The sequence below is a fragment of the Triturus cristatus genome, chromosome 8 (genome assembly GCF_964204655.1).
Source record: "Triturus cristatus chromosome 8, aTriCri1.1, whole genome shotgun sequence".
Classification (NCBI taxonomy): domain Eukaryota; kingdom Metazoa; phylum Chordata; class Amphibia; order Caudata; family Salamandridae; genus Triturus; species Triturus cristatus.
In genome coordinates this window covers 270,991,318-271,018,328 of record NC_140591.1, presented here as the reverse complement: position 1 = coordinate 271,018,328, position 27,011 = coordinate 270,991,318, and the positions used below count along the sequence as shown (strand labels likewise).

At 42.2% G+C, this 27,011-nt stretch overlaps 1 protein-coding gene across 1 annotated transcript in view; it reads left to right on the top strand.

Moving 5' to 3' along the window:
* The window catches only part of CWF19L2 (CWF19 like cell cycle control factor 2), a 926,849-nt gene that overhangs the window by 862,037 nt on the left and 37,801 nt on the right, over positions 1–27,011 (top strand). Inside the window, exon 16 of the mRNA XM_085621485.1 lies at positions 22,003–22,083. Within this exon, the coding sequence (XP_085477611.1) occupies positions 22,003–22,083 (81 nt within the window). The remainder of the gene's footprint in view (positions 1–22,002; positions 22,084–27,011) is intronic.

Below are 27,011 nucleotides of genomic sequence, written 5' to 3'. Positions count from 1 at the left end.
GGTATTGTAGGACAGTGTTCAGTCAAAGGAGACAGTGAAACTCTCATGAGAAATACGCCCACAGAGTATTAAAAAGTAGTGACTAAGAACAGTGTACACTCTTTGCAACACTTGCCAAAAAAGGCACTATTCGCTTAAAATAACCCAAGACCTAAAGGTGCTCAACATTATACTACCTGCAGCCTTCATACTGTGGTGAAAACTTTACAGATAGCCCATCTTCTGAAACAAAAGAAGCACAGGTGCCTAGGTTAGTACACACAGTCTTCTATGTTATGTAGAAATTGTCATGCTGAGACAATTCTATCTAATAAATCAAGGCTGCTTACAATACTTAATATCTACTACGTAGAATCTGTGCCCTGTTGGAAACTTTTTCTGCAGAACCAAAAAACTTGTGTGGAACATACTGGACACAAGTCGTCAACTGTCATCTGCACACAGAGTTAATCATCAAAACAAAGATTTATAATGTAGTCAATACCAGTTGCAAGGTGGAAGTCTTATGAAATATGGCTGGGAGGCCTCATCATGTAATACTAACACAATACACAGACACAGAACTCTGATTCACCCTTAGCAGCCTCAGCTTGGTTCTGGTAGTGTGGCATAGAGCAGTCAGGCGTATTCAGAAGAACATGTGTTAAGCATTTCACAGTACCAGCATTGACAATAAGTAAGTGACATGACTCGAAAGAAACCTTGACACCAATCTATGAAAATAGATTGTATTTTTTATATTAATATAGGCACCAAAACCAACTTGATACGTTGCATATAACCTGAGGTATCGATTTTCAAAAGATTAAAAAATTAATGCAATGAAAACTGTCAAGTGTTTACCATTGAAATCAATAGGGAAAAAAGACACACTTAGCGAAACAATAGTTGCAGGGCGAATTCAAATGAACCCTCTTGTGGTTAAGGTTTTGCGGGCCCCTAGACCAAGACTCGACAGTTGTTACTTCGTTACCTTGCCCATGGAGTCCGGGTGCAGAGGTTACTTGGCTGTCCTTGGTGCAGAGGGAATCCGCGGAAGCTGTCAAAAATGCAGCACTGGGCAAAACCAATTACGCTCTACCCTCGGTGGACCCAGGTTCAACAGCTGGATTTCTTCTACCTTGCTCGGCAGCTCTGGGTGCAGAGGTAGCTGCCAGCTGTCAATCACCGGGAAAGGTCACGCCAAAGATGCTTTACCACACACCCGACAACTCCAACTTGAGGATGCAGAGACACATTAGCGGGGTCGTTGCCGACGTCGGCCGCTGTGAGTTGCTCTCTGGCTGGAGATGTCACTCAAGGGTTCGATCACTTGACTGGTCGATCACGAAGCCTTGGCTGCTGCAAATGTAGTCCGCGGGTACTTTGACAGCAGGAGTTCGACAGGAGTGAACTAGCGGCTCGAAACTTGGTGTGAGCTTAGCTACCACTCCGATATTGCAGGACACCACTTCTCTTTGGGCTCATTCTCGACAGACCCAGCGGGTCACAATTCTTGGGACCCAGCACGTCAATTCTTCTGCAGGTTGCAGTTGACTGGTTCCACCAGTCAGGGGAGTCTGCTTCAGATTTCTGGTGTCCACTGGAGTCCCTCTTGCTGGGAGCAACAAGCTTTCACCACGGACATGCAACGACACCCGGTTTCAGTATATGGTGTCTTCAGGGCACCTAAGTGTCCTTTCTTTGCGCTGAGGCAGAGTTCAAAGTGCCTCTTCTCGGATTCCAAGTTAGAGCTGAAGTTTGGTGCTAGGGGAGCCCCTTAAATCTTTGTTTAGGGGCATAATGGTGTGAGGGACAGTGGCCAATGGGCAACTGATCCCTGCGGCTAGCCCGCCCCTGTGGTGACAGCATCCTGTGGGTGTACATCACTTTGCTACCCAGAATACTCTATCTTAGGGTCTCCCAAAATAGCAGAATCCCTCCTTGGCTGAACAGACCTCCTAGCCCACCCTAACGGTGTAGCTAGGCTTCGGGGAATGTACACCTCCTGAATATCTAATTTTCCAGCCTGCCTGAGCTGCAGGGTGGGAAGGGCTTTGTCCTGTGGGGGAAAAGATAATTACACATCAAGGGCGGTGAAAGCCTTTGAGGCTCACCGCCTTGATGACTGTAAATTAAAGCCATCCTAGGAGGGTGGAGGTGTGACCTCCTTCCTGCTCAGGCCTTTGTGTCGTCCTGCGGAAGTGCTAGCACATCCCACCAGAAGGGCAGACTCTTGTCTTGGTGGCAAACAGCTCAGAGAAGACCGCCAAGGCACTGGAGCTTTGTATCCTAGGGCGGTTCTCATGCATAATGGTACCCCTGTGCATGCCTGCTCACTCGACACGAGAATCGTGTTGGAGTGACAAAGCATAATGTTTGATACCAAACGCGACATAATTTGGTAGTTCCATAATGAAGCTGGCTATCTCGTGTTCACTCGGTAGCCGGCCCATGTTACTCTAAGGACCGTGGTCACTCACAGTAAAACCTTGCTTTACAGGATCACTGTAGCAATATATATGTATAAACATATATTTCCACACCTTTATTATAATGCACTCAGACCAGCAGACACACTTTTACTTGGATCACACAGGGTGGTACAAACAGTGCTGCAGCCCTGGTGGCCCTTTACCAACCTTGTCCTGGGTACCACTGGTACCATACACTATGGACTTATAATGAGATAAAGTACCTTGCCAATTGAGTGTACCAATTTACATCATTTTTAGGGGAAAGAGCACGTGCACTGGGGCCTGGTTAGCAGGTCCCAGTGCATATTAATGTCAAAAACCAGCAGTCTACAATGGGGCAAATAGTGTGGGAGGGGACATTTGCAAAGAAGCACAGTTACCAACAATACCGCTACACACCTATGATGCATAAGAAGCGCATGCATTTTGTAAACAGTTATAGCAATTAGCTGGACATAGATTGTACAAAATTAGGTAGGAAAGTAATATGGTAGTTACCCGCTACTATGTAAACTATAAAACAAACTAGCACACTCATTGGATGATGTCATCGGTGAAGTCATAAATTATGTCATAGAATAAGCAGTGCATCATGGGTGCAAGTAGGAGTTAGCTCTGCTAGCTATAACTGGTGACTTTCTGTGTTTTTATTTTGTTAAAATTGTTAATGTTGTCACTGATATATTCACCCAACCATAACATTACTTTAACATTTGAGTTTTTTCAGTAAATTTCTAAGGTTTTCTTTTAAACGAAAACAGATCTTTTTATCACACCTAACTATAGTGTTACTTTAACCCTTCAATCTTTTGCTTTTTTAGTGAAGATATATATAGCTTTGTGAAGGAATGCTGTAGCAAAGGTAATATTGTACTTCTAACTTCTGTTTGTCCATTATTTCCATGAACTGATGTGGTTTTAGGAAATATCAGTCAAACGTTTGTTCTCTTATACTTTCTCTCAACCTATTTATAATGCCAGAAAAAAACATGCACGCACAAAAGTGTATTTCCATGTATTACCTAGTACAAGTACAAATGATATGACCAAGAAGCAGTTGCAGATAATCTGTTCATTCTCTTGCAGGAAAAAGAGCATGCAAACACTTGTACACATTGTGCCTTAACATGCCTCATCAGATTATCACATGCTAGAAAAAAAACAAGCATTTGCAATGCAATCGGTTTCGCATTTACAAACATTTGAGCTATTGGCATTGTAAATGACAATGCCTTTTATTTAGGAGTATTTAAAAAAAAAAAGAGAAATAAAAGGCATTGTTATTTACAATGCCAATAGCTTAAACTCTCATAAATGCGAGACCTATTGTATTGCAAATGCATTTAGCACCCGTGGTATAAAGAAGTAAAAAAAAAAAGCATTAGGAGAGAGCATGCCCTGCCTGAAACAGCAGGCAGGAGAAAGGTATTTGAGAAAATAGTGCCCGGAGTGAAAATTGCCATTGGTGTGCGGTGGAGAGAGGCAGGCCACCTTAATGCTTTTTCCAAAGTCTCTATCCATCTGACCCTGTGAAATATGTCTGTCTCCATTAGGCTGGTGCTGCAGGTGTACCAGCCAGACTCTCTACGATCTGTATGCAGGGCTGGAAGTGGAAGTATGCATAAGGCTGCCTGTATTAGGCTGGTTGAAATGCATGGGAAGCTCCTAGGGTATGTACTGGCACTGGTTCTAAAACCAGTCTGCTCAATTAGAAGTGAAAGATTTAGAAAGATGGATGGCAGTCAGATGCCTAAGTTGCAGGCAACGAATCTGTCTTTCAAACTTATTATGCCTTGTAAGCAGTGACACCTGAAGTAGTGCTTCCAAGCAAGTAAGGTGACCTTAAAATGATGCAGGAATCAGGGAAGCTTATTTTAATTATTTTATTAAAATTAATAACAGAGAAAACATCAAAAGCAGTAAACAGAAATAAACGTCAATCGTAGCAGAAAACAGAGGTCACTTGCTTCAAAAGGTGCTATTGGGTTTAAAGGCTCGAAGGAGGGGGGCATAATTAATTCAATATAATTGAAACAAAACAAAGAACCACAAGCATCGCAGTCGGGATGGTCGATTGGAGGCAAGATGGGTTGTTTTAAAAGCACTCAAATGTGGAGATGCTACAGAAGCACACGTCTTCAAAATAAGTCTGTCAAACCAAGGGTTGCAGACTTCGGGGCAACTCTTATGCATTGCGATTTAAGATAATTTACAAGCATCCACGAGTAGACACACCAGGGTAACCGAGGGCATTCTATAGAATCCAACAGGTGCCGCTGACACCTTAGGTACGTAAGGCACCCTGCTCCCTGAACAAGACTAAATATTCACTGGTCCACTGTTATTCAAACAACTGGCTACCCAGATGTGCAAACGATAAAGTTCCTTGCAGAATGCAGTTTCAAGTATCAAGCCTCTTAGTCATCACAGAACCGGTTATCAGTACTGGGCCTTCAGGTGACAGCTTAATGCATTCTGGGTATTGTTGTCTTGGGTTGTTTCCCCTGAACTAATTGGACTATTAAACCAGATAGCAACTATCTGAAGCTTAAAACCCCATTTCTGAAAACAGTGACCGTTATGCACGCTGCTCCTTTACTCTATCCACAGTCTATGAACTGTGGTGAATTTGTGCCAATGGCACAATGCTGTGTGAGATTCCTGGGCTTCAGTCCAACTTATTTATGCACCTTGCTAGTAGGATAGAGCCTCCGCTCTTACCTTGTGGCTGCTCTGTCTGTAACTAGTGAATCCCTGCATGGCCTGGTTTGCACGCTAGCAGCAGGTGAGGACTGCCTACCTGCTACGCCCACATTAAGTGAGAGTTGTTCTTTGAAAAATAGCACACAGCAGGCACAAAAGCCGAGCATTCCAATCCATCACTTTTTAGCTTCTCTATGCCATTATAGACAGGCACTGGACATATACAAATGAGTCTTCGCTACACCCTGCAAGGCGGAGTCCATTCACCACTTTTTGTGCTATGCGAAACTCTCTAAATAGAAGGTGCGTGTCTATTTTTATTCTTATTTTTATTTTTTTGTTGCATATTTATAAAGCGCAAACTCGACCCTAAGGTATTGGAGCGCTTTACATGAGCACTGTATTTACATTACACAGTCAGGCACGGGGAGATTAGGTGATTTGCCCAGAATCATAGGATGTGGACCACCGGGGTAAAGACGTAATTTTCCTCAGGCCACGGGGTAATGAGGCAGTTGGCAAAATACTCTGTATTTGACCATAAACTGTTATCACTGCCTTGTTTCTTTTAGAACAAACCCTCATAACGCCAGCGGTAGTTAATGGTAAAGTAAACATGCTGTAGGTCACTCGGATTGCTTTTGTTTAAATAACCATTTCACGTGCCTAGAGGAGATTCCTTGCACGGCGAGTGCTATGGAAGATGCCTGCTGTTTTACTTTTAGACCTGTTAATCTTGGGGTGACTGGATTTCGTCCGTCATGCCCTAGAGAGAAGGCCTGGGTGAGGGTGTAAAATGAGACATTTGGAGTGGTTTATCTGCATGTCGATAGTACAAGGTCTAGGTAGAGATGCAGAGAGAGAAACGCTGCAGTAAGCAAGTCCCTGTGGAACGCGCACACAGTACATTTGGAAGATGGCACCGAATCACATAATACACCGGTTCTATTTTGAGCTTTTAAATAGTGTCGCTGCTGTTGAGTAATAACATCGAAATGTAGCGCCACGGAAATTTAAGCAGAAATAAATGTAGCACCAAGCACTGATTTTTAAAGGCCAGTGTGACATTTCCACAACTGTGCACAAGACAAGAAGCACGGGCATTTCCGAGGCGATTCTTACCTGACTAGCTTTGTTTAATGCTCCATCTTGTGTAGCTCTCTACCTCTCTGCCACCAGTGAGGTCCGGCCGAGAGGGGCTGCCTGCTGAAACCCTATGACTCTGTGTGGTGGCTCAGCTGTTGGAAAGTTTCATATAACTTTAAACATTTAAAAAACAAACCCGGGCTCTTGTGCACTCCCTCCACTCGGTTGTTGATCAGTTCTTTCTCTCCGCAGCTTGTTTTAAGTTGTTGTCGGCGGGCGTGGAGCGGGAAAAAATAGTGCTTCATGTGCAGGAGCGTCTGTTTAGCGGCTGCTGGACGACGCATGCGTAATATAGCCGGCTGGACAGGTCAGGCAAAATAAAGTGCGCGACTCAGCCAGCCAATCGGATGAGAAAACCAGCATATCTAAATGCAATAGGACTCGTATTACGCAAGCCCTATTGAATTATAAACAAAAGTGCGTGCCTCCAAGAAAGCATGATCGGAGTGGGGGTGGATGTGGGGGGGACAGAAAAGTTACAGACTGCTGGAGGGAAGGGGGGGCAGAGGAACAAAAGAGTTTGTAAAGTAAAGGGGCCGATAGCCATGGAAGAATTAAAATGACGACATGGCCATGAGGAGGAGGGACAAACAATCGGTGCTCGAATAACCCCCAGAGGGGTATCTCGGCGCGAGACCAAGACAACAGATAAAGAGGGCTACCTTTGAAATAGGTGAGTCTTGAGTCATTTTTCTGGAAGTGGTTCTCACAGATACGCAATTGCAGTTGCAGGTTGTTCCAATAGTAGGGGTCAAGGAAGGAAAATGACCTGCATCCTTACCTGGCCTTTCCTAATGTGGGGACGTTCAGCAAAGCCTTGTCGCATGATCTTAAGAGTCTGGAGGGAGTATAGCGAATGAGCTTTGATGATAACTAGGTAGGCTCTTTACCATGTAAAGCCCTGTGAGTTAAACAGCAGATCTTAAAAATAGTTCTGCTTCTCAAAGGTAGCCAATGTAAGGTCTGTAGAAGAGGGGAATGTGCTGTTCCGGAGGGGAGGTTCCAGATAAGACGTACAGTGGTGTTCTGTACTACCTGAAGCTTAGATAGCAACTTCTCATTGGTGGAGTTCAAAAGTACATTACCATAGTCTAGACGGCTGATAACCAGAGCCTGGACTAAAGTTTTCCTTGTGGAGAGTGGTACTAAAGGAAAAACTCTTCTCAGCAGATGCCTCATGTAAACGCATGAGCCTGTAGTGGCCGAGATATGTTCTTTCATAGTGAGGGATTGATCCAGCCAGACTTCCTGATTATTTACAACTAATTTGGGTGAAGAGGCCATACCCAGTTCTAGGGGCCACCAATCCGGTGACCAAAGTTGTTGGGCCCTCTCAAATAACATAATCTCCATTTTTGTGGTGTTTAGCTGGAATCTATTTTTGGACATCTTTGGATTGAATTAGATTTTTCTCAAAGAAAAGGAGTAGCTGGGTACTGTCCGCATAGGATATAATCTCAAAGCCTAAAGCTCTAACAATTTTTGCGGAAGGAGCCACATAAATGTTAAAAAGTGTCCGTCTGAGACGAGCCCTGTGGTACTCCTTCCAGAGTCATGGTTTGAGACTTATAAGGGCCCAGAATGACCATTTGGGTCCTATTTGAAAAGAAGTCAGCCAGCCATTGCAAAGCTATTCCATGGATACCAATCTCTTGTAGACTATCAAGAAGCCTATCAAATGCTGCTGCCAAATCCAGCAGCACCAACATTGAAGGAACATTTGCATAGAGAGAGCATTTAATGAGGTCGGTGACTGCTAACAGAGCCGTCTCTGTACTGTGTGGTGGTCTTAAACCACACTGAGAAAGATCTAATAAATAATTTGACTCCAGATATCCTATGAGTTTTTTTATTAATGTGCTCATCCAGCAACTTCCCCAGTAGAGGGAGGAGCGAGATAGGCTTGTAGTTAGTAAGAGCCGTCTATGCCAGATTCGCCTGTTTTTTAATGGGTCAAATCTGGGCCGTCTTCCAGTCTAATGGGGTTTTTCCCATGGTGATAGATAAATTAAATAGAGAGCCGATTGAAGGGGCCAGCTCATATGAAAGGTCTGCCATAGTTCTTGGAGGGCAGACATCTAAGGGGGAGAGGGATTTCGCTAGGATCAAAAGGTTCTGAACTGTCTCTAGCGAAGCTTCTTCCAATCTACCTAGACTGGTAACACATACAGAGAGTGGTGTGTAGACTACCTACTTCTAGCCAGGCTGATCAGGAGAGCTGGGGGAAGTTCTGATAGATCATATTGATTTTATCTTCAAAGTGATTAGCTAAGGCATCGCAGAGTTACTGCGACACATTTAATTCTGGAGAGCATGCATCCGGATTTATAAAGGATTTGAGTATTTTAAAAAGGGCTTTGGAGCAGTTTTTAGCCTCAGCGATTTGATTCCCTATATATAGCTTGCGAGCGTTCTTGATATTACGATGGTACGGGGTGAAGGCAAGCTAATATGTATTTTTGTCAATAGGGTGATTAGTCTGGCACCACCTTCTTTCTAGTCTTTTGCATGAGGCTTTCTCGATCTTCAGTCCTATCGAATACCAAGGTGCTTGGGGTCTGTATAGTCTATTTTTGTAATGTTTAAGAGGGACTATTGTATCAAAAACAGAGTTATGCGCACTATTGAAGTCGGAAAGCGCTCGGTCCACGTCTGAATTGTCAGAGTGGATAGTGGACGTTAGCTCCTTGGCCCATGAAACTGGTGTAATTTTCCGCCACTATCTAGATAGATTTTTGTTACGAGTATGCGATCTTTCCATCGCCTTTTGGGTAGGAATCTGGAAGCAAATAAGTGAGTGTTCAGTTCAAAGTAAGGGTTTTGGTGAATCGCAGGGAAATTGTGTGGTGGTGGTAAAAAATTAGGTCGAGGGTATGACCAGCGACATGAGTTGGACCCTTGACTTGATTGAAACTAAGATTGCTAGATCAGAATGTAATTGGCTAGTCTCTGACTTGATTGAAACTAAGATTGCTAGATCAGAATGTAATTGGCTAGTCTCTGACTTGATTGAAACTAAGATTGCTAGATCAGAATGTAATTGGCTAGTCTCTACATTAAAGGGGTCTTCCCCATAGTAATTAAAATCTCCCAACAGGAGGAACTGTTACGGTGCAAGCACATGGGCTTTAGTATATTCAAGTAGGCGTTGACTAAAGTCCTTTTTAGGTCCGTGCGGACGATAGACTAACGCACCTTTCCAGCTGAATTTAGAGGGGTCAAGCTTAAAAATACATATTTCTACCCAATCTCCTATGGCAGTGTCGATTATTGAAAACGTGATATTTTCTTTAAAAATAATAGCAATGCCACCCCCAATTTTGCCATCCCTGTCGTCTAGTCTAAGTATTTTATAGTTGGCAGGTAGGACTAGTGTAATGGATGGAAGAGTAGAGGAACTTAGCCAGGTTTCAGTGAGGAAACCGATCTCGAAAGCTGAGGAAGAGAGTAAATCACAAAGTTCCACTGCATGTTTGGCCAGGGATCTGGCATGGGCTAAAAAAGAGTTGCCTGCAGAGCCCCATTACCTAAATTCCTGTTTCACTGGGAAATTGCATCCTTGGTCTTAAACCTTTTCAAACCTTGGAGCGCACAAATTTAAGTTTACAAGTTCTAAGATATCAGACTCTCCCAGTGGTCTTTCTACTGAGAAGCCTCTCAGTAGTATAGAACATTGTATGTAATCACCATACACATTTTCCGCTCCTGCAGCACTAACATAACAGTGTCAATGTTCTTTCTCTTTGTCATGCTTGGTGATTCTCCTCCCTGGAAACATTTGGAAATCAAGCTAAAAACTGTTTCACCAGAAGGTGATTGGACCAATTCAGTAGTGTTTTGGCCATTGCTGACTCTGTTATGTCCAGTAACTCACTTTAATATTCATACTTACATCAGATAAGTTCTTGGATATGCTAAGCATCAGTTTATCTGGAGATTGTTCTTTGATTTTTAACTCCATACACCAGTGGTTCCCAAACTTTTGACTTCTGGGGACCCCCACTTAATCATTACTGGAAGCCGGGGACCCCAACTGAAACATTATTCGAATCCAGGGACCCCACACGAGTCATTACTGGAAGTTGGGGACCCCGGCCTAAGCAATGTTGATGATTTGAACCACAAAACAATATACAAAAATACAAAAAAGCATTAATCAAACAAATCCATGAATAACACATTTTATTTAAGTAGAAAACATATGAACAAAGAAGAAATCAAAATTTAATTTTAATAGAATGGTTGGAACTTTTCTAAATTCAATTGAGGCCGCTCATCATCTATACTATATTCAGTTTGATGCACTTGCACTGCTCCCGCAAATCAATCTGAGGATACTAATTTAATTTTTAGCCTCCAGTTTCAAATTACTTCACATTTACAGTATGTTTTAAAATGTTCAATCGTACATTTAGCCTCTTTATATATCTACACTCTATTGATCGGTTAATATTATTCGATTTCCAAAGTAGTCGCGGACCCCCTGAGGACCCCAGTTTTGGAACCACTGCCATACACTATTCTGTTATCAATGCCAGAAAGTTTATGATAGATACACTTGATAATAGTTCCATGATATACCTGAGAGTCATAATATATATGAAATGCCTGATGAGTCCTTTCTTTCTAATAAAGTTATCAACTGCTTGCTCATACGCTTCTCCCACAAGGCATACACCTATTTACACACCTATTGTCCATGGTACCTCACAGCTTGTTTTTGTCAAATAAATGTTCATGGTCCAGACAAATTGAATGAAGTGATTTGAAACTGAAAGCTAAGTGGGAACAAACACCAGATCTACCCTGGAGACTGTTCTTCTGCTGGGCCAAGTACCACGCTCAGTCTAGGCATTGCAGTCTGCATGGGATATGAAAGCAGTACTAGGCAGAATTGGTTTAGGAGAACCCCTAATTAGGTGGATGATGGCAGGTTACCACTTTGTGATAAAAGTCATCAGTTTTTCTTTTGAAAGAGTAGGCATCTACAGAGACACTAGACCAGGGTGTCCATTTTCCCTGCTATTTTTAGTGGAGCCCCGACCACAGTAACTAAGAAATTAGAAAGGCTAAGGCTTACAACTGTCCATCAACTGTTTCTTTTGCATTTGTCGCCCTAAGTGGTAAGGGTATGTCCAGACGTGGGTCCCATGCTCACTACACCACTGGATTCAAGCTAGCCTGGCTGATGAAGGGTGATGCCATGAAACCGGTCCCAGGATGCTTGCTTCCGGTCCAGGGAGGAGCTGGCTTGGCAGTTCGGGCTGAACTGTTCCCACAAGGAACAGGTTCAAGACTGATTTGCATACAGCTAGTTCCAAACTGGGGTGGTGAGCAAAAGAATGATGGATTAAACCCAGATCCTTGTGACTGGGGGTGAATGTTTGCATTGTCCAGCATTCCGTCCATCAATTGTTTCTAAGGCTGAGGGTAAAGGCAGATGTTGTATTGATATCCCTTCTTACAAATATGAATAAGTTATTTAGAAAACTGGTAAAATAACTCCAGAAGTATAGTACAGTAGTTGTTTAAAAAAAAAACTTACTAAATTGGAATGATCTGCATTGGTGCCTGTGGATTTTCAGATGTAACATGAAACTCTTCATGACCAGGACAGGGACAAGCGTAGTAGGCGATGTTCCAGGCCACCATCCTCACATTCTTCAAGATGGGGGAAGAGCGAAAGAAACCGAAGAAACGTAGGAAGCATTCTAAATGTGAGTCCCACCCTGTGACTCCCACAGGATCTTCATCGTTAGAACCAGAGTTGGTTGAAATAGAGCCAGTACTTCCTGGTCCAGTCCCGGACCCACATCAACCTCAGGCTCCGTCATCTTCCTTCCTTAATCCTTCGGTGCCAGATCCATTGTACCCTGAGTCTTCGATGGCGACTCCAGCCTTTCCTGGATTTCCAGCTTATGACTCAGACCTTGCAGTGTTCTAACACAATGTACAGCATGTTTGCGAGGGCAGCCAGTGCGCCCTCAACTCCATAAGGCCTCCCAATGTTCCCAAGGCACGGATGCCCTATGGTGACGCCCTATTTGACTCCGCACCAGCCTCACATCTATTGAACCTAGCACTCCGCTATGTGACGCCTCTGCTGACCATGTCCTCGACGGATCCACTCCCATCGGCGCCAACTCCATCTTCGACTCCTTCAACACCGAACACGATGCCATCAGTGCTGATCCTTGAAGTTTGCCACAGAGCAGGTCGTGCATTGATCCAGCAACTGCTGGAGGAGGAGGAATACAGGTTACAGGACCCATTTGGAACTAATTCGAATAACTTGAATCTTGCCTCATATGGGCATGATGATGGAAGGGTCACAGCCATGAAGTGTAAGGCCTTTCTTCAGGTAGCAGCCTGAACACTTCCCCAGAACTTAACATGAAGTTTCCCTCTGGATCTCCAACTCCAGTAGTGGTGTCCTTTCTTACCATTGTGAAAAAAGCCACTGAGGTATTATGTCTACAATTGCGTCCTCACTGAAGTCTTTTTACCACCAGCACCAACATCCTGTGAGATTACATCACCCATGCAATATAAACAACTACAGCATGCAACCCCTCCCCACGTACATATGTATGCCAGTTTCCTGGTCCAGACACACAACATACCACAGACAGTGTACAAACTTGCTAAGCAAAAAGATATAGTCCTAGTCCTAATAAACCTAAAGAACTGAATCGTCAGTCATTGTTTAAGTTCAGGACCCAATCTCAGTTCAATTCCCACCTCTACAAGTTCCACATTGTCTCCATGGCTGGGTGTCCCCTTATTGTCCTTCAGTGGATCCTTTCTAGGGCGGTTCTATCTCCTCCATGATCTTGGCCCTCTCTCTAGAAGCTTTTTATTGGGTAGGGCGACTTCAGAGTTTCTTGGTGATTAGTCTGTTTCTTCGTGTCTGCCGTCCCTCATCAGAATCTCTTCGATCCATCATGTTAGTCTCTCCATTTGATACAGCCATGCCTGTGCTTCAGCCGGGGTACCAAAAATGTGATTTATCACATTATATGACTCTTAATTTGGGTGGATACATCAAGGAATAATGTAGATCCATTTGTCTAAGTCTCTTCTTAATGTCCAGGAAAGACTCCCTCTGACATTATACTTAAGTGGTATCCGGAAAAAAATTCACCTTACAGTTCTCAACTATCCATGGGCCTTTTCTACGTGAAGTTTACAGAATATGATCCCTATTGCAATAGTTGGAGCCATGCCACCAGCCACCTAGGAGATGCACCCGGAAGCAGCATGCTGCTCGGTACCCTATAAGCCCATTTGCCTTCAAGAACAGTATCAACAAACTGTTTCTTAAGAAACAGCTTCTACCTGCTCCAGTAGCCCCACGATGCACAAATAGTTTCTACGGGAGTTCCCCTCAGCATCATCAGCATTCAATTTTAGGAATCTGACCGCCTCTTGCAGTTCCTTGATCTAGGACTGCATATCTTTCACAAGGGGAGTATTGTTGCCAGCGTTGACTTGTTTATTTCCACCCTGCCAGTGAGTCTTCTATGGTCCGCTCGGAGCAGACCTAGCTCCAACGCCCCCATGTCAATCTTTGTCTCGAGCATGGTTTTTGCACCTGCAGTAATGATCTTTCTGGTAGATACTGGCTCTGCCTGCAGATTCCTCACCGATTCTCCTTCCTCCCTGTTGGATGGATGTGTTATAGGGAAAGTAAATGAGATCCCAGTTTCTATGTTGGTACTGTACTACTTTGGTGATGTCCATCCACTCGCCTCCAAGGCTTGGAAACCGTGAATGGCTACTGATGTTATTGCGCTGGGGCAGGTGGTATATGGCTTCAGTGACGTCACCTGCACCACTTTTGGCATCCTAATAAACTCAGCATTCCTACTGTTGATAGGAGAGCTTTGAAGTTTTCGGGATCAGTTTGACGCAGAAAGGTTGTTACCGCGGATAAGTAACGTTTTCTTATTAAAGTGCTCCCTAAGTTGTAACTGGTGTTGGCAGTCAAAGGTGTATTGTAAAGCCTGTGATTCACAAAAACACTGTTTCCAACTGGAAAAAAACATTCTACAATGTACCAAAGCTGTTTTGCATGTCAAAAAAGTACTTCTGACACACAAAAGGGCTTTTGCAACCCTTTCTGAATCGCAAATAGGAAGTGGTGAGTAAGAGATATTACTCTCTTATTTGTGAGTCGCAAAGGGATATATCATTGGTTTGTGATTGCAATTGGAGGCGCAAACCATTGTAATCGGCTCTCTATCTTTAAGTCACAGAATTCCTTCCAGAAACATTTTCATGGCATTCCTCAACCTGTAGGTTACAGTCTTATTCTCAATTACTTGCCGAAACTCCCAAAAAATGAAAACTATGAGGTTCAGTGACAGAGCCCTTTCTGTAGCAGTAATAAAATCAGGAACACTCGTCCAGTCCATTTTCACTTTGAATCCAATCTCTCTCACTTTGGAAAAACTTCTAAATACTCATCTGTCTAATCAATAAATTCATAGCCTCTACCTTGCTTTCGCACCAATATGCTGCAGTGAATAGTGTGCTTTTTAAGTGACCCATCCTAGACCATATCCGATGTTCTTTTCAGACCTTCATGCCAGCGTTTGCAGGCTTTGACATGGGGTTTCAGAAAACCTCTTACCAACATTCCGTCAATCAAATTTATTTCCTTTTTTTGGAAATATAAACCATATAAGACAACAACTACATGAAAATAAAATAGAAAACATCATTAAAAATTACAGATGTAGACTGACATATCCCATAAAGACATTACAGATGGAGCCCACTAATATCTTCTAAAAACAGTCAAGTTAAAGAAGACTAAAACAGTAAAAGTAATAAAAGAATCATGCATGAATAATAAATCCTACTCATTAAACACCTTAAAGATTTAAGATATACAGATTCATCATACGGGATCCTCCGAATTCTTTAACAGCAGCTTCTAGAAAACAAACCGCATAAAAACAGGTACGCTGATCCAAAAGTAGTTGTAAATGTAACAAAGCAGGTTTAAGCTGAGCAAAGTGGTTATTTTTTTTTTTTAATGGACATTCCTATAAAAGGGACTAACCATTATAAAGTGCAGAGTTACCTGCCTCGAGACCAAATCACATTGTTCCGGGGAACATTCCCTGTATCAACCCTTAGGGGACCGCCAGTAGATGATGAATCATGTTAAGTCTAAACCTTATTAAAAGGAAGTAATGATGCAGAGAAAGCCCTAAATTGGAATAGGGTTTAAGAGTTTGTGTGGTTTTGAACATAGGATGGAATCTAACGGATAATTGGTCAATTTCCAGAGTTTTTCTGTTGGATCTTGAGAGATCCATGAATGCTTTTTTTGGGCAAAATAGGTTATCCTTCACAAGCTTTTCTAGATCGTCAAAAATCACAGAGTGCCCCAAATCCATAAAAGATCTCTTAACAAACGAAAACCATGGAATTCTATTGCATCCGTCTAAGGAGAGGCAGTCCTTTATTAGCAAGTGATTTAGTTTGGCTTCTGGTTTAAGCCAAACCAAGATCCATTCCAAGAGAGGTTGCCTTTCGCAATATTAGTCAGAAAACCAACACCCAACTCTATATGAGGGATAAAAGAGGCAGAACTATTAGGGAGGGATAACAACCACCTCAAAAACGTGTTCTCCACAGGGCAGAAACAGCGTACACCTAAATGTTGCTTTCATAAAAGTCTATAGACACACGTTTTGCCTCATAAATCTTCAAACACGCTTTTATGGGCTAGTTGCCAAGTCTGGTAGCAATAGCCAAAATAGAAAAAATTGATCTCATGAAACTCATTTCTCTAGATGATAAAAGTGGATTCCATGTACTAGAGGAATCAAATAACTCCAAATATGGGAACTAGCCAACTTTGCTAATTATGTTCTCTCTAACCTAAAAAACATGAGATTTGGTGTGCCTAGGACCAATCACTATTACACGGGATGTTTTTAAAATGAGTACTTAGGTCCAGAAAATCCATTAACCCTTTCCATGCTCATGACGGAACCACTCCGTCATGAGCCACGGGTGCGCTGTGCTCATGACGGAGTGGTTCCGTCATGCTGCGGCGGTTGGTGGCCGCTCCGCCCACGCGGCGCTAATTCCCCGCCTGTGCGGGCGATTAGCGCAGTGGGCGGAGACGTGACGGAACCACTCCGTCATGAGCACAGCTCACCCGTGACTCGTGACGGAGTGGTTCCGTCACGAGCACAGCGCCACCGCAACTGCCCCCAAACCCCCCCAGCGCCGCGGCGGAATTCCTGCCGCGGCAAAGGGGTTAAAAAGCCGCAAATGGGTCAGATTAACGTTGGAGCCTAATGTCGTTCCTGCTACTAAAACTGTATCATCTTCATAGAGTAATGCAGGAATTGCTCGTCTTCCAACGTGGGGTACATTATAACCGTCCTCTGCCAAAATGCTTTCTAGCTGATTGATTTGCAGGGTAAAAAGAAAAGGAGCAAGAATGCACCCCTGATGAATACTTCTCTTTAACTTAAACAAGGCTTAGCATTCCCATCCATACCCGTACCTCACCGATGCCGATAGGTTCAGATGAAGGTCTTGTAAATAGTGAACAATTTTCACCTTAACACCAAGGGAAATCATGATGCTCCATAATTTCTCTCTGGTAACCATGTCAAAAGCTGAACTAACTTCCATAAAGACTACATGGCAGCGGGGTATTTATTATTAATTAGGTGGATATTTAAACACTGATTAATTGTCCTTAGGCCTGATCTGAAACCATACTGAATGTCAGAGTGTCCTGTGTTCACAAGCCCATGTTGTCAACCTATTAAGAATCATGCGCCCAATGATCTTAACCACCGTAACTACCAGTGAGATAGGCCTGTAGCAACAGAAATCATCCTTATCCCCCTTTTTAAACTTGGGTACTCTCACAGATTGAGACCAGGGCTTGGAATGGTCATGATTCATTGTGGCATTAATGGTAATTGTGAGTAAAGCAACCCAGAGAGAAGCTTCATATCGAAACATATCAACAGGCGTGCCGTCAGGGCTTGGGGCTTTATTTTTGGAGGACAAGTTAATAGCCTCCATAACCTCCTCTTACGTCGCCTGCAGATAAGAGTCCACTGATGCTTTTGAAAGGACAGCACTAGATGACAAACCAGAGGGAATAGCACGTATCCCCTCAAAATGACTAACTCATTTATCTGCACACGGAATTTCTTGAGTGGACAAAAAAAAAGGACAGTTGTCAATTTCCCAAAAGAGGACTGCATTTATTAAACCTCTAGCATGCTGTAGCTCCTCCCAGGCCACTTGCTGCAAAGCCCTTTTCCTAACTTTGATTGCTTATTTATAAGCGACTCTGCAGGCCGTCACCTCAGTCCGTAACCTAGGGTGTCGTTTCAAGGCACTAATCAGAGCAACAGTAACTAAAACTCTGACGACAATTAACTCGAGTGGGTTTCAGAGATATACTCACCAAGTTCATGACATTCTCACAAATGGAGTAATATGAATTCAAAATTGCCTTGGGTATAGAATGATCATCCTAACAGATATTAAAATCCTTAAAACAATGGTTCACTTAATTCCCATTAGTGGACCTCAATTCCTGGTCATCTCGCTTGACACCCAGTGGGTAACTGGGCTAGGAATGACACTCCAGGCAAGCACAACAATCAGTGGACTGTGATCACTACAAGGGTTCCAAATTACTTTCTGCTCTTTAACCGAGGAAAGAAGGGGTGCCAAAACCAATATAAAATATATAACTGAGGGGACAGCCTCACCCATAAAAGTTGGAATCTTAGTGGCTGATGGATAATCCTCCACTACTGTGTTTGCAAAGGAAAAATGTAACTCAGCCAAAATACTTATCATAATATCTTCCAGGTCTCAACACTTAATGCCTGTGCTAGATAATACATCACTGAACTTTGAGTTACTGGGTGCAAAGGAACATGTAGAATAAAGTTATAAATTGAAATCTCCCATAAAAACAATTGGTATATAATTATCACACCTTTTTCTGGGGTGCCCCAAATACAATCTTAAGAACTGTACATACTCAGAATTCCATTGTGCCATTCGAATTATAAAAATTCATTACCATCAGGCTGGGAAGGTAAGTAATACAGCTGACAAGTTGGGAGACTTAGTACAAATTTTCTCAATTTTACAATTAAGACTAAGAGCAATTAAAATGAGTAACCCCCCATTGCTCTACCAAAAGCCCTTAGAATAGCAGGAGTAAAAGTTGAACTATAGCCATTAAGGTACAAAGAGTTTGAAACAGCCCAGGCTTCCTAAAGACAAATAATCGTATAGCCCATTAAGAAAGAGCACCAACCCAGATCACTGACTCAATGCCTGCTATTTTCCAGCTTAGTATGTCTAGAAAATATAGAGGTATTTCATCACTGGAGGCATTTAACTCTTCTGGGCGAACCAGGGCGCAGTCATTAACAATATCAGAATAGGTGAATGAACAATTGGTGTGAGACAGTCAGTCAACATTCTCCAAGTTACAGAGGGGTTCAAACTGATTGCATATTGATATAAAATAAATGGCTTGTGTCGTGGAACCACTAACTGGAGCCCAAATGTGTGGAGTGTGGCCGTTGGGCAAAAACAACAAGCCTATAAAAGTAACCCCAAGGGGAATATCTAAATTGAGTACAGTCACCTCGAGGAGGGGAAGAAGGGTGGAATTCTACCCACCAATGAAGGATGGTTAATGTTCACCACTATGCAGTCTCCCTCTAAGGTTTTAGGCCCTCTCCATGGTACCCTTCTAAGCATATTTATATGTGAATACAAGGTAAATCGCCTGTTTGTTCTACAATCAAGCCAATGTACAACTTTGCTATTCAATTAAAAGTAGTTTTCTGTGTATTCAGTTCTAAGATGAGGAACATTAGCCAGAATCCAAACCAACTGGGTGACATCAGGTGGTGGTAGGTCCAGTGCACTAGTACGTGGTTTACTACTGGATGGAGACTTAGACTATCACATTGGACCAGGTATTGTATATGATACAGAGTCCCCTATTGGTGTTGGTACTTTATCATAATTAGAAGCTGGTGCTTCAGTGGGATTAACAAGTGTTTTATCCAAAGGCTTGGACGTCTTCCTTGCTCCAAGCATTTCTGAGGGAGAGGGTTCAGAAATCCTACGAGGGTCCATCTAAGACCTTAATGCAAAGGGAAGAAGAGGTAATGATTCCGGTCCGTGAAACCTCTAGTAGAGATAGCCTGCTTATTGATAGTATTAATTGTGTCTTGTACCTCCAAAATAGCACCTTCGATCTTGACCAACCTCTGGGAGCAAATAGCAAGAGAGTTAAACATTTAGTTTCAATTTAGTGAAATTGTAATCCAGGCTAGAATTCAAAAGATTGGACACCAAGCGAGAAATGGATTCCAACTCCCACCCCAAACACTTGGTATTTCAAAGTTTATATGGTGAGCCATGTCTCTTTTTACTGTTTACAGATAGGGAGGGGATCAATTGTCGCCTGTGATGAGAGAGTGAGGTACATCAACAGTAGCCGTCAATAAGTTCTTCTCTTCCACCAGACAGAAGTCATTGTCACAAGTAATGGCCCTGGTCATTTAACCCCAGTTCTACCTCCACCGTAGATATTTCATCATTAATTGCTCCCACTCCAGAAATGAGGTTAAAAATGGAGGAGTTTTTACAAGGTCTCTTCGATCCATTACTGGTGCCAGAGTTTGGAGGGGGAATTTTACGCTTAACCATCCCCTAGTTGAACGGTTAACCAAGCAAAGAGGAGTGGCCCAGCCTCCTCTGGGCTCTGACAGGCACACAGGAGCCCGCTCTTGGCCCTGTCTCTGCTGGGGCATGCGCCCAGACAAGTGCCACGCCACAGGGAATCTGAAGCGCTGGTTGTGCTGGTGCGGCCCCATCTCCTCTTGCACAGGCTTGTCAGCAAGTGTGCCAGGCAGCATTCGCCCAGGCAAAGGTTCCTGCGGCATGTGGAATCTGATCCGCTTTTTAGCCTCTGTTGGGCTGGTGTGGCCCCTCCTCCTGCACAGGCTTGTGGGCAAGTGTGTCCAGGCAGCCCTCACCCCGGCAAAGCATTTTCAGTCTCTTTCACTTTGAAAACATTTCTATATACTCATCTGTTTAATCAGTACCTTCATAGCCTCTACCTTACCTGTGCACCAAGAAGCTTCTTCGAATGTCGAGTATGAAAGGTACAGGTGCACCTCATTTACAATAAATAATACAATTAGTAAATCAATCAGTATTTTCAAAAAGTCTTTCAAGAGATGATATACGAGAGTGTATCTTCTTTTTATTATTTTTTCTTTGACTTCATATGTATGCAGCAAAAGACACCAGCCATCGCGTTTCATCCATGTGAAAATTGACTTCTTCAGGGCACGATAAAAGAAGAAAAAAGCACCATAGTATGGTCCATCGTTTGTTGTACCATCATTCCATCTCTTGCAGGCTTTGGCATGGGGTTGCAGAATGCCTCTTATCAAATTAATATTCATATTAATATTCATGAGGTAGGAGTGTTAATGATCTGTGAATCCACATTTTGTAATCGAACTGATTAGTACATCCCTTGTATCGTAAGATTAATGGCAGGCTGCAATCTAATCGGTGTGCAAAAGCGCCAAAAGCATTGCGACCTGGCCGTGAGTACATCAGGCTATACATCCACTCAGTTCAAGACTCTTATCCGGTTTATGAAGTGCACTCAAAAAAGGAACGCAAAGCTCAAATGACTTGTTATATTACTCTTGCAATTCGTTTTCTAACATGAATGCTTATTAACTTATGTTTCTAAGCGCTATAATTTGATACGTTATGCGACTATTTACCATCCCTTCTTCATGAGATGGATCTTTTGGTAAAACAAAGCATTGGTATAAATAACACGATTAACAATTTTGCATAATCAAGAAATAAAATATTTTGTTTTGTCTGAACCTTTCATATCTGGCCATGACAAAGTACCTCACTCTTCTGAGTCCTAAGCAGCCACGCGGGTTTGCATAGTACTGGTTATACCAGGTCACATTTAAAAACGTGTTACAAACAATATTTCCTTTGTATACTTGTAAGGGAAGTTGTGAAATATTGTGTTCGCACTTAGTGACCTGTTGGTGGGACTCGCTCACTGTAGGTGGCTGTCTGTCTCCTCCACATCCTTTTGAAGTGTGGGCTGGTACCAGGCACAGAAAGCTGGGGCGCTGCTTTCAGCAAGCCGCTCTGTCTCACTTTAATGTGCTGTTCACGGGGTAGACTTGTTTGCGACTGACCTGGGGCAGTGCATTGTTCGTCACTGGGCGCACAGTGCTTATTGGTGCGCGGTGTTCCCTTTGTGCAGCCAACAGTGACAGTGGGCCCATTACATAACACAAGCCCCAAGTAGCAAACTCGGGCAACATTTTGCAGCTTTTCTAGCTAGAGGGTAACATAAATGTGGCTGTCAATTTTAATGGGTTCATGAATATGGTTTATAAGTAGATATTCAATACTTCTCTATGCTGACATCAGGAATAACTAGTTGCAAACGTGCAAAAATTGTATTCCAATAAATTTGGAACTTGCAAAATAAAATATTCAGAAACAACAAAAATGTTATTTCAAATGTAAATAATAAGCTGTTTCATGTGTGCTCAAAATAATTCTATCATTATTTACTTTCTTCACACTAATGTTCGACTTGTTTTTACAGAAAGCTATTATGGAATCTGATGAAGAGTGGTCCATGAACAAAAAACTGATTGATCTTTCATCAAGAAACGTCCGAAAGTCTGTAAGTCACAGAAACCTTAAGAGAACCGAGCAAAGGTCATAATGCCAAGTCATCTAAAGTTAGGCTTTCAAAATTATAAAAATTAACTAATTCCAAGCGCCTACGCTGTGATAAACACACATTGATTTCAGCAGAAATTCCCCACGAATAAGGCTTTTTCTGGTCGATCTATGACTTTGGATTTATAGCCTTATCTGCAACAAGCTTGAACGGAAAATTTATTTGGCCGCTCTAAATTTTTGTTAAGTGTTCCAGGTTTTTGATTGAAACTCCTATAGGAACTTCCTGTGTGTCTCCAGTACCAATGGATGGAAGTTGGCCAGCTTTAAAGGCAGGTCACTTGAGGTTTGATTTGGAGCCTATTGCAGACATGAATTTTCATGCAGCATTTATTACTGAAACAAAAAGAATGTTGCTGTTATAATCTTTGGACTGCTAGTGTTTGTGAACAACTAAGGGCCTAATTTACATATTGGTGGAGGGGGTTAACTCCGTCAGGGCAACGGAGTATGTTATGGCAACAGAGTATATAACTCTGGTGTCCTGACTGAGTCCCCGCCCACAAAATTTAGAGATGTCTACCAAGGTAATTTCTAAAGTAGTGTATATAAGAGTATTATATAGAGTATATAACTCTGGTGTCCTGACGGAGTCCCCGCCCACAAAATTTAGAAATGTCTACCAAGGTAATTTCTAAAGCATTGTCAGGAACTGCTGCCATGGCGGTTCCTGTCAATGCTTTTTGACGTTTGTCGCACTGCTCCGTCAACATAACTGAGCTGTCCGTCAAACCTATTGTTCTTTTTTTCTTGAAAAAGAAAATCCTAAAGCTGGATTTTCTTTTAAAAAATGTAAAAAAAACAAATGCCTCCCTCACCATGGAAGTCATCTCCCATCAACCCCCAGGTTCTGCATGGCGGCGATTGACAGTAAAAAAAAAAGGCTATATGTCTGCCAATCTCAATTAGGTGGGTGGACAAATTGCCATTTCTCCCATGGCCCCTTTCTCTGCCGTGCCATCAAAGAAGTTTGACCACAGCAGGGAAAGAGTAGCCTCTGCCTTGGCCAGACTATGGTCTGCTTGTATTTGTCAGCGGGCGGACCACCATCTTAGAAGTAAGGATACTCTGTCACCATTGTTATGGTGCATCCTTACTGCCAAGACATAAATCAGGCCTTAAGTTTTTAGTTTTGAAAACTTGCACTCCTACTGGTTGAAGATGGGTTTACAAAATCTGATGCATCTTTAATGGTTCCATATGTTTCAGAACATTAACTGGAGGCCCGTGGTCAGATGTGGGAAAAGCATGGGTGATTCTTAAAAAAAAAAATCTAAAAGCAGGGAGAAAATATTCAGAGAACAAAAAAAAAAAATATTTCTCTGCATATCCTACTGTGAAAGGGAGGGTAATAAACTTGGAACTTAATAATCCCAGCGTCTGGGTAAAAAATGCGTGAGCAGTGGATCAGCACATCTGCATTATGCGAGAGTTGCTGTAATTGATACCAAAGCTACATTCTTTATTCCTCAGCCCTACACGAATTGTGTTAATCCTGTTTTTCATCTTCCTACCACGGTGTCCTTCTGTCCAACCACAAACTATCCACTCAAAATGAATGTACTGTTCCCCTTCAGTATCGTTCCCGTCCTCTTATTGTTAATGGCTCCGATCTTCACTTTCTGCCCTCTGCATCCTGAAACGTCTACCTCCACAAAGTTCAATCCAATCCCATCTAGCACAGCCATGATCATTCTCTGAGTTGAACAAACACACACACCATAGCTGATCCTTACACATTCAGCGTTCACATACAATCTTGTACACTCCTACACAGGGGGGGGGATGCAGTTTGGTGAGTAATGCAGTACACACTAACATTTACCTACCACCGAATTCAGTCACACTCTTTCATTCAAACTGACTTGTGTGTTTGTGATGAGTGCCATGACAAATAATTGTCCCTGAAACACTCTTACCTAGTAACTTACTCACCAGTGAGTCTGCAAACACGTGTTTGTGTGTGAAGGTTTGACGGAGTGCACTGCTATTGTTTCATCCCATGGACCACCACAAGGACTTCACATTTCATCACAAAATCATATTTATTTTATTCTGCCAAAAAATGATGGGGAGATGGTATGGAAACGTGGAATGGGCTATATTGGACCACTAAGGAGGAGGGGACTTTATGGAGTTTGGGAATAAGGGTATTGTGTGACATTATGAAAAAGTGGAATGGGAGTAAGTTTGTCATGGTATTGAAACTGTAAATGGGCATTATGGAAATCAGTAGTTGCTTTCCTGTTGTACTATAGAAACTTGGAATGGGGCCATAATGGGCTACGTGGGATCCTATGAAATGGCATACTGGGTGCTTAAAGGGAACTTGAAATGGGAGCTTTATTGAAATGTAATGTGGTCTTAATGGACATAGCAGAAATGTACAATTGGGGAATACTGGGAATGGGAGCTCGCAGTCGTATTATGTGAACTATAAATATGGGTATTTTGGGACATTAAGGAAAATGGTTACATTCTTGTACTGATGGAAACTTTTAACATTGGTGTTATGAAAATAGTTAATGCGAACATACAGATACTTTTTGAAAAATGGGTATGTAAGCTTATTGACGACTTTATGTAATCCTGGAATGGGGCATGTTGACGAAGTAGGTGAACAGGGAATACAGTCAAGATGTTGCATCACGGAAACGGAATATGGTGATTCGAGGAGGTGAATCCAAAGGGGGGCTTGCTAGCGCATTATAGAAATGCAGAATGGGTGAATAATGGTACATTATTGAAACTAATAGTATTAAAACACTGAGTCATTGTGGAATCTGGTCAAAAGGACATACCTAAGCATAGTAGTGTTATGGAAGCAGGTAACGTTCTCATTTTCGAGTTTTAAGAACAATGGGTTTTGGGACATGCTTGTTACTGTGGTATTGTTAGAGTACTGGAGTAATAGGGAAACAGGTAATGTAGATGTTCAGTGGATATGTTGGGGTGGGTTTTAGGAACTGGCTTTGTGGGCATATGGGGTTTTTACTTAGGGAAGCTGCTAAAGATAGTCTGCTATGCTGTACTCTCTTCAAAGATGATACAGAAAGTGAGAGAGACAGTGCTTAATTTGAGCTGGTGGTTTCTGGAGCTCAGCACCTGCACATAATCTTTAACACCAGCACTTTTCATGAGCAGCAGTTAAGGACACATTCATTTATGGGGAGATTAAGTGATACGCTGAGACTCGAACCTGGTTCCCCAGCTCCGAAGTCTGCATCTCTGGCCATTATGCCACATCTGCTCCCCACTTTCTTGATAAGTAGTTGATTCTGTTTTAGGCAGTGCTAACAGGAGAAATGGGCTGGTGCAAGCTGCCTCCTGACGAGAGGCCCAGCACTAATTTAGTTTTTACTCTAATATATATATATTTTTTTCAGTTAAAAAGAAATACATTTACAAATCATTAACAATACATAGAAATCAGAAACTGACAATATAATGAAGAATTAAATAAGATAAAAAGGAATACATAAATAACATCTGGACTGGGATAAAAAATATATAAAAGTTATCATATAAAAATGATCAGATAAGTATCATAACAAGTAACGGGTATTACAAATTCATCAAATATTAAATATAAACCCCAGGAAGATGGGAAGGTTGGAACATCTACATATATCCCAGCAAAGTCATGTGTGAGTTTGTATTGCTTTGGTAGATAAGGCACATCAGCGAGGGAAAGAAGAGAAAAAGGGGCGAGAGAAAGGAAGAAAAGAATTGGAAGGATGGAAAAAGGGGTAGGAACGTGGGAAGGGACATCTGCTACACCTTAAAAAGAAGCAATAAATTATGAAACGGAATCAAAAGGATATTGAGCTACCAACCCCTGAGTAGATAAATCCATATAATTATCCAAAGAACGCGTGATTGAAGGAGAAAAATGTTTTCTTTCAACAAAAGTATGAGCTCTACGAAGATATGAAACCCACGTCCACCAGGTATGGTAAGAAGATGAAAAGACTTCCACTCGGTGAGTATAATTTTAACAGCAATGGATAAAAGCAAATCTAAGAGCTCCAAATCCGGATTATCAAGAGGTAACTATATCCCATAGACCCAGCAAAATCATAGGTAAAGAGAGAACTATAGGTGTGTTAAAGATTAGTGATAAATGCTTTTGTATCGGGCCCCACAAGGAGTCTAATAATGTACATTCAGAGAATATGTTAATGGGTGCCTGGTACTGAATTGCAATTCCAACAAAGATCCCCATCTCTTAATTTCAGCTTATGCAATCGAGCAGGAGTCCAAAGCAAAAGGTTCATAGTGCAGAAATTAGATTAAATCAGTGAAGGAGCAATTTTATTTCGTGGAGATAATATCCCAATCAATTGCCAGGTATCCTGTGAAATATTTTTCAAAATATCGTCTTCAAAATGGTGAGACCATTTAACACAAGTAATCATGGGTAGTGAAGTCAATGGCGCAGATAAAAATTTATACATTTTAGAAGCAGTATAGCCTGACTGTTCCCACATAAGTGAGATAATAATCTAATCTGTAGAAAGGGGTATCTTAGAAAATTTGACTTTAAGCTTCAAAAAAGTGTAAAAATCCATGAGATTTTTTTTTTTGGCTAGGAAAAAAAAAGAAAGAGGATCATGATTTGTATCATAAAGGTCTTTCACCAGTCTGATACCCTTAGCGGCACACAAAAGAGCGGTGTTATGTTCAATGTCAGTAACAAGTTTAGGATTGAACCATAAAGGTGTCCATCTTGATTTATGAACTGGTTTTGAAACTTTCTTATCAATATATTTCAACGCATTAACCGTATCTGATTAATCCCTTCAGTGCCACGCCCTTTCCCCCTCCTGTGCCGGGCGTTGCACTAGTGGGTGGGGTTCATGACGAGAT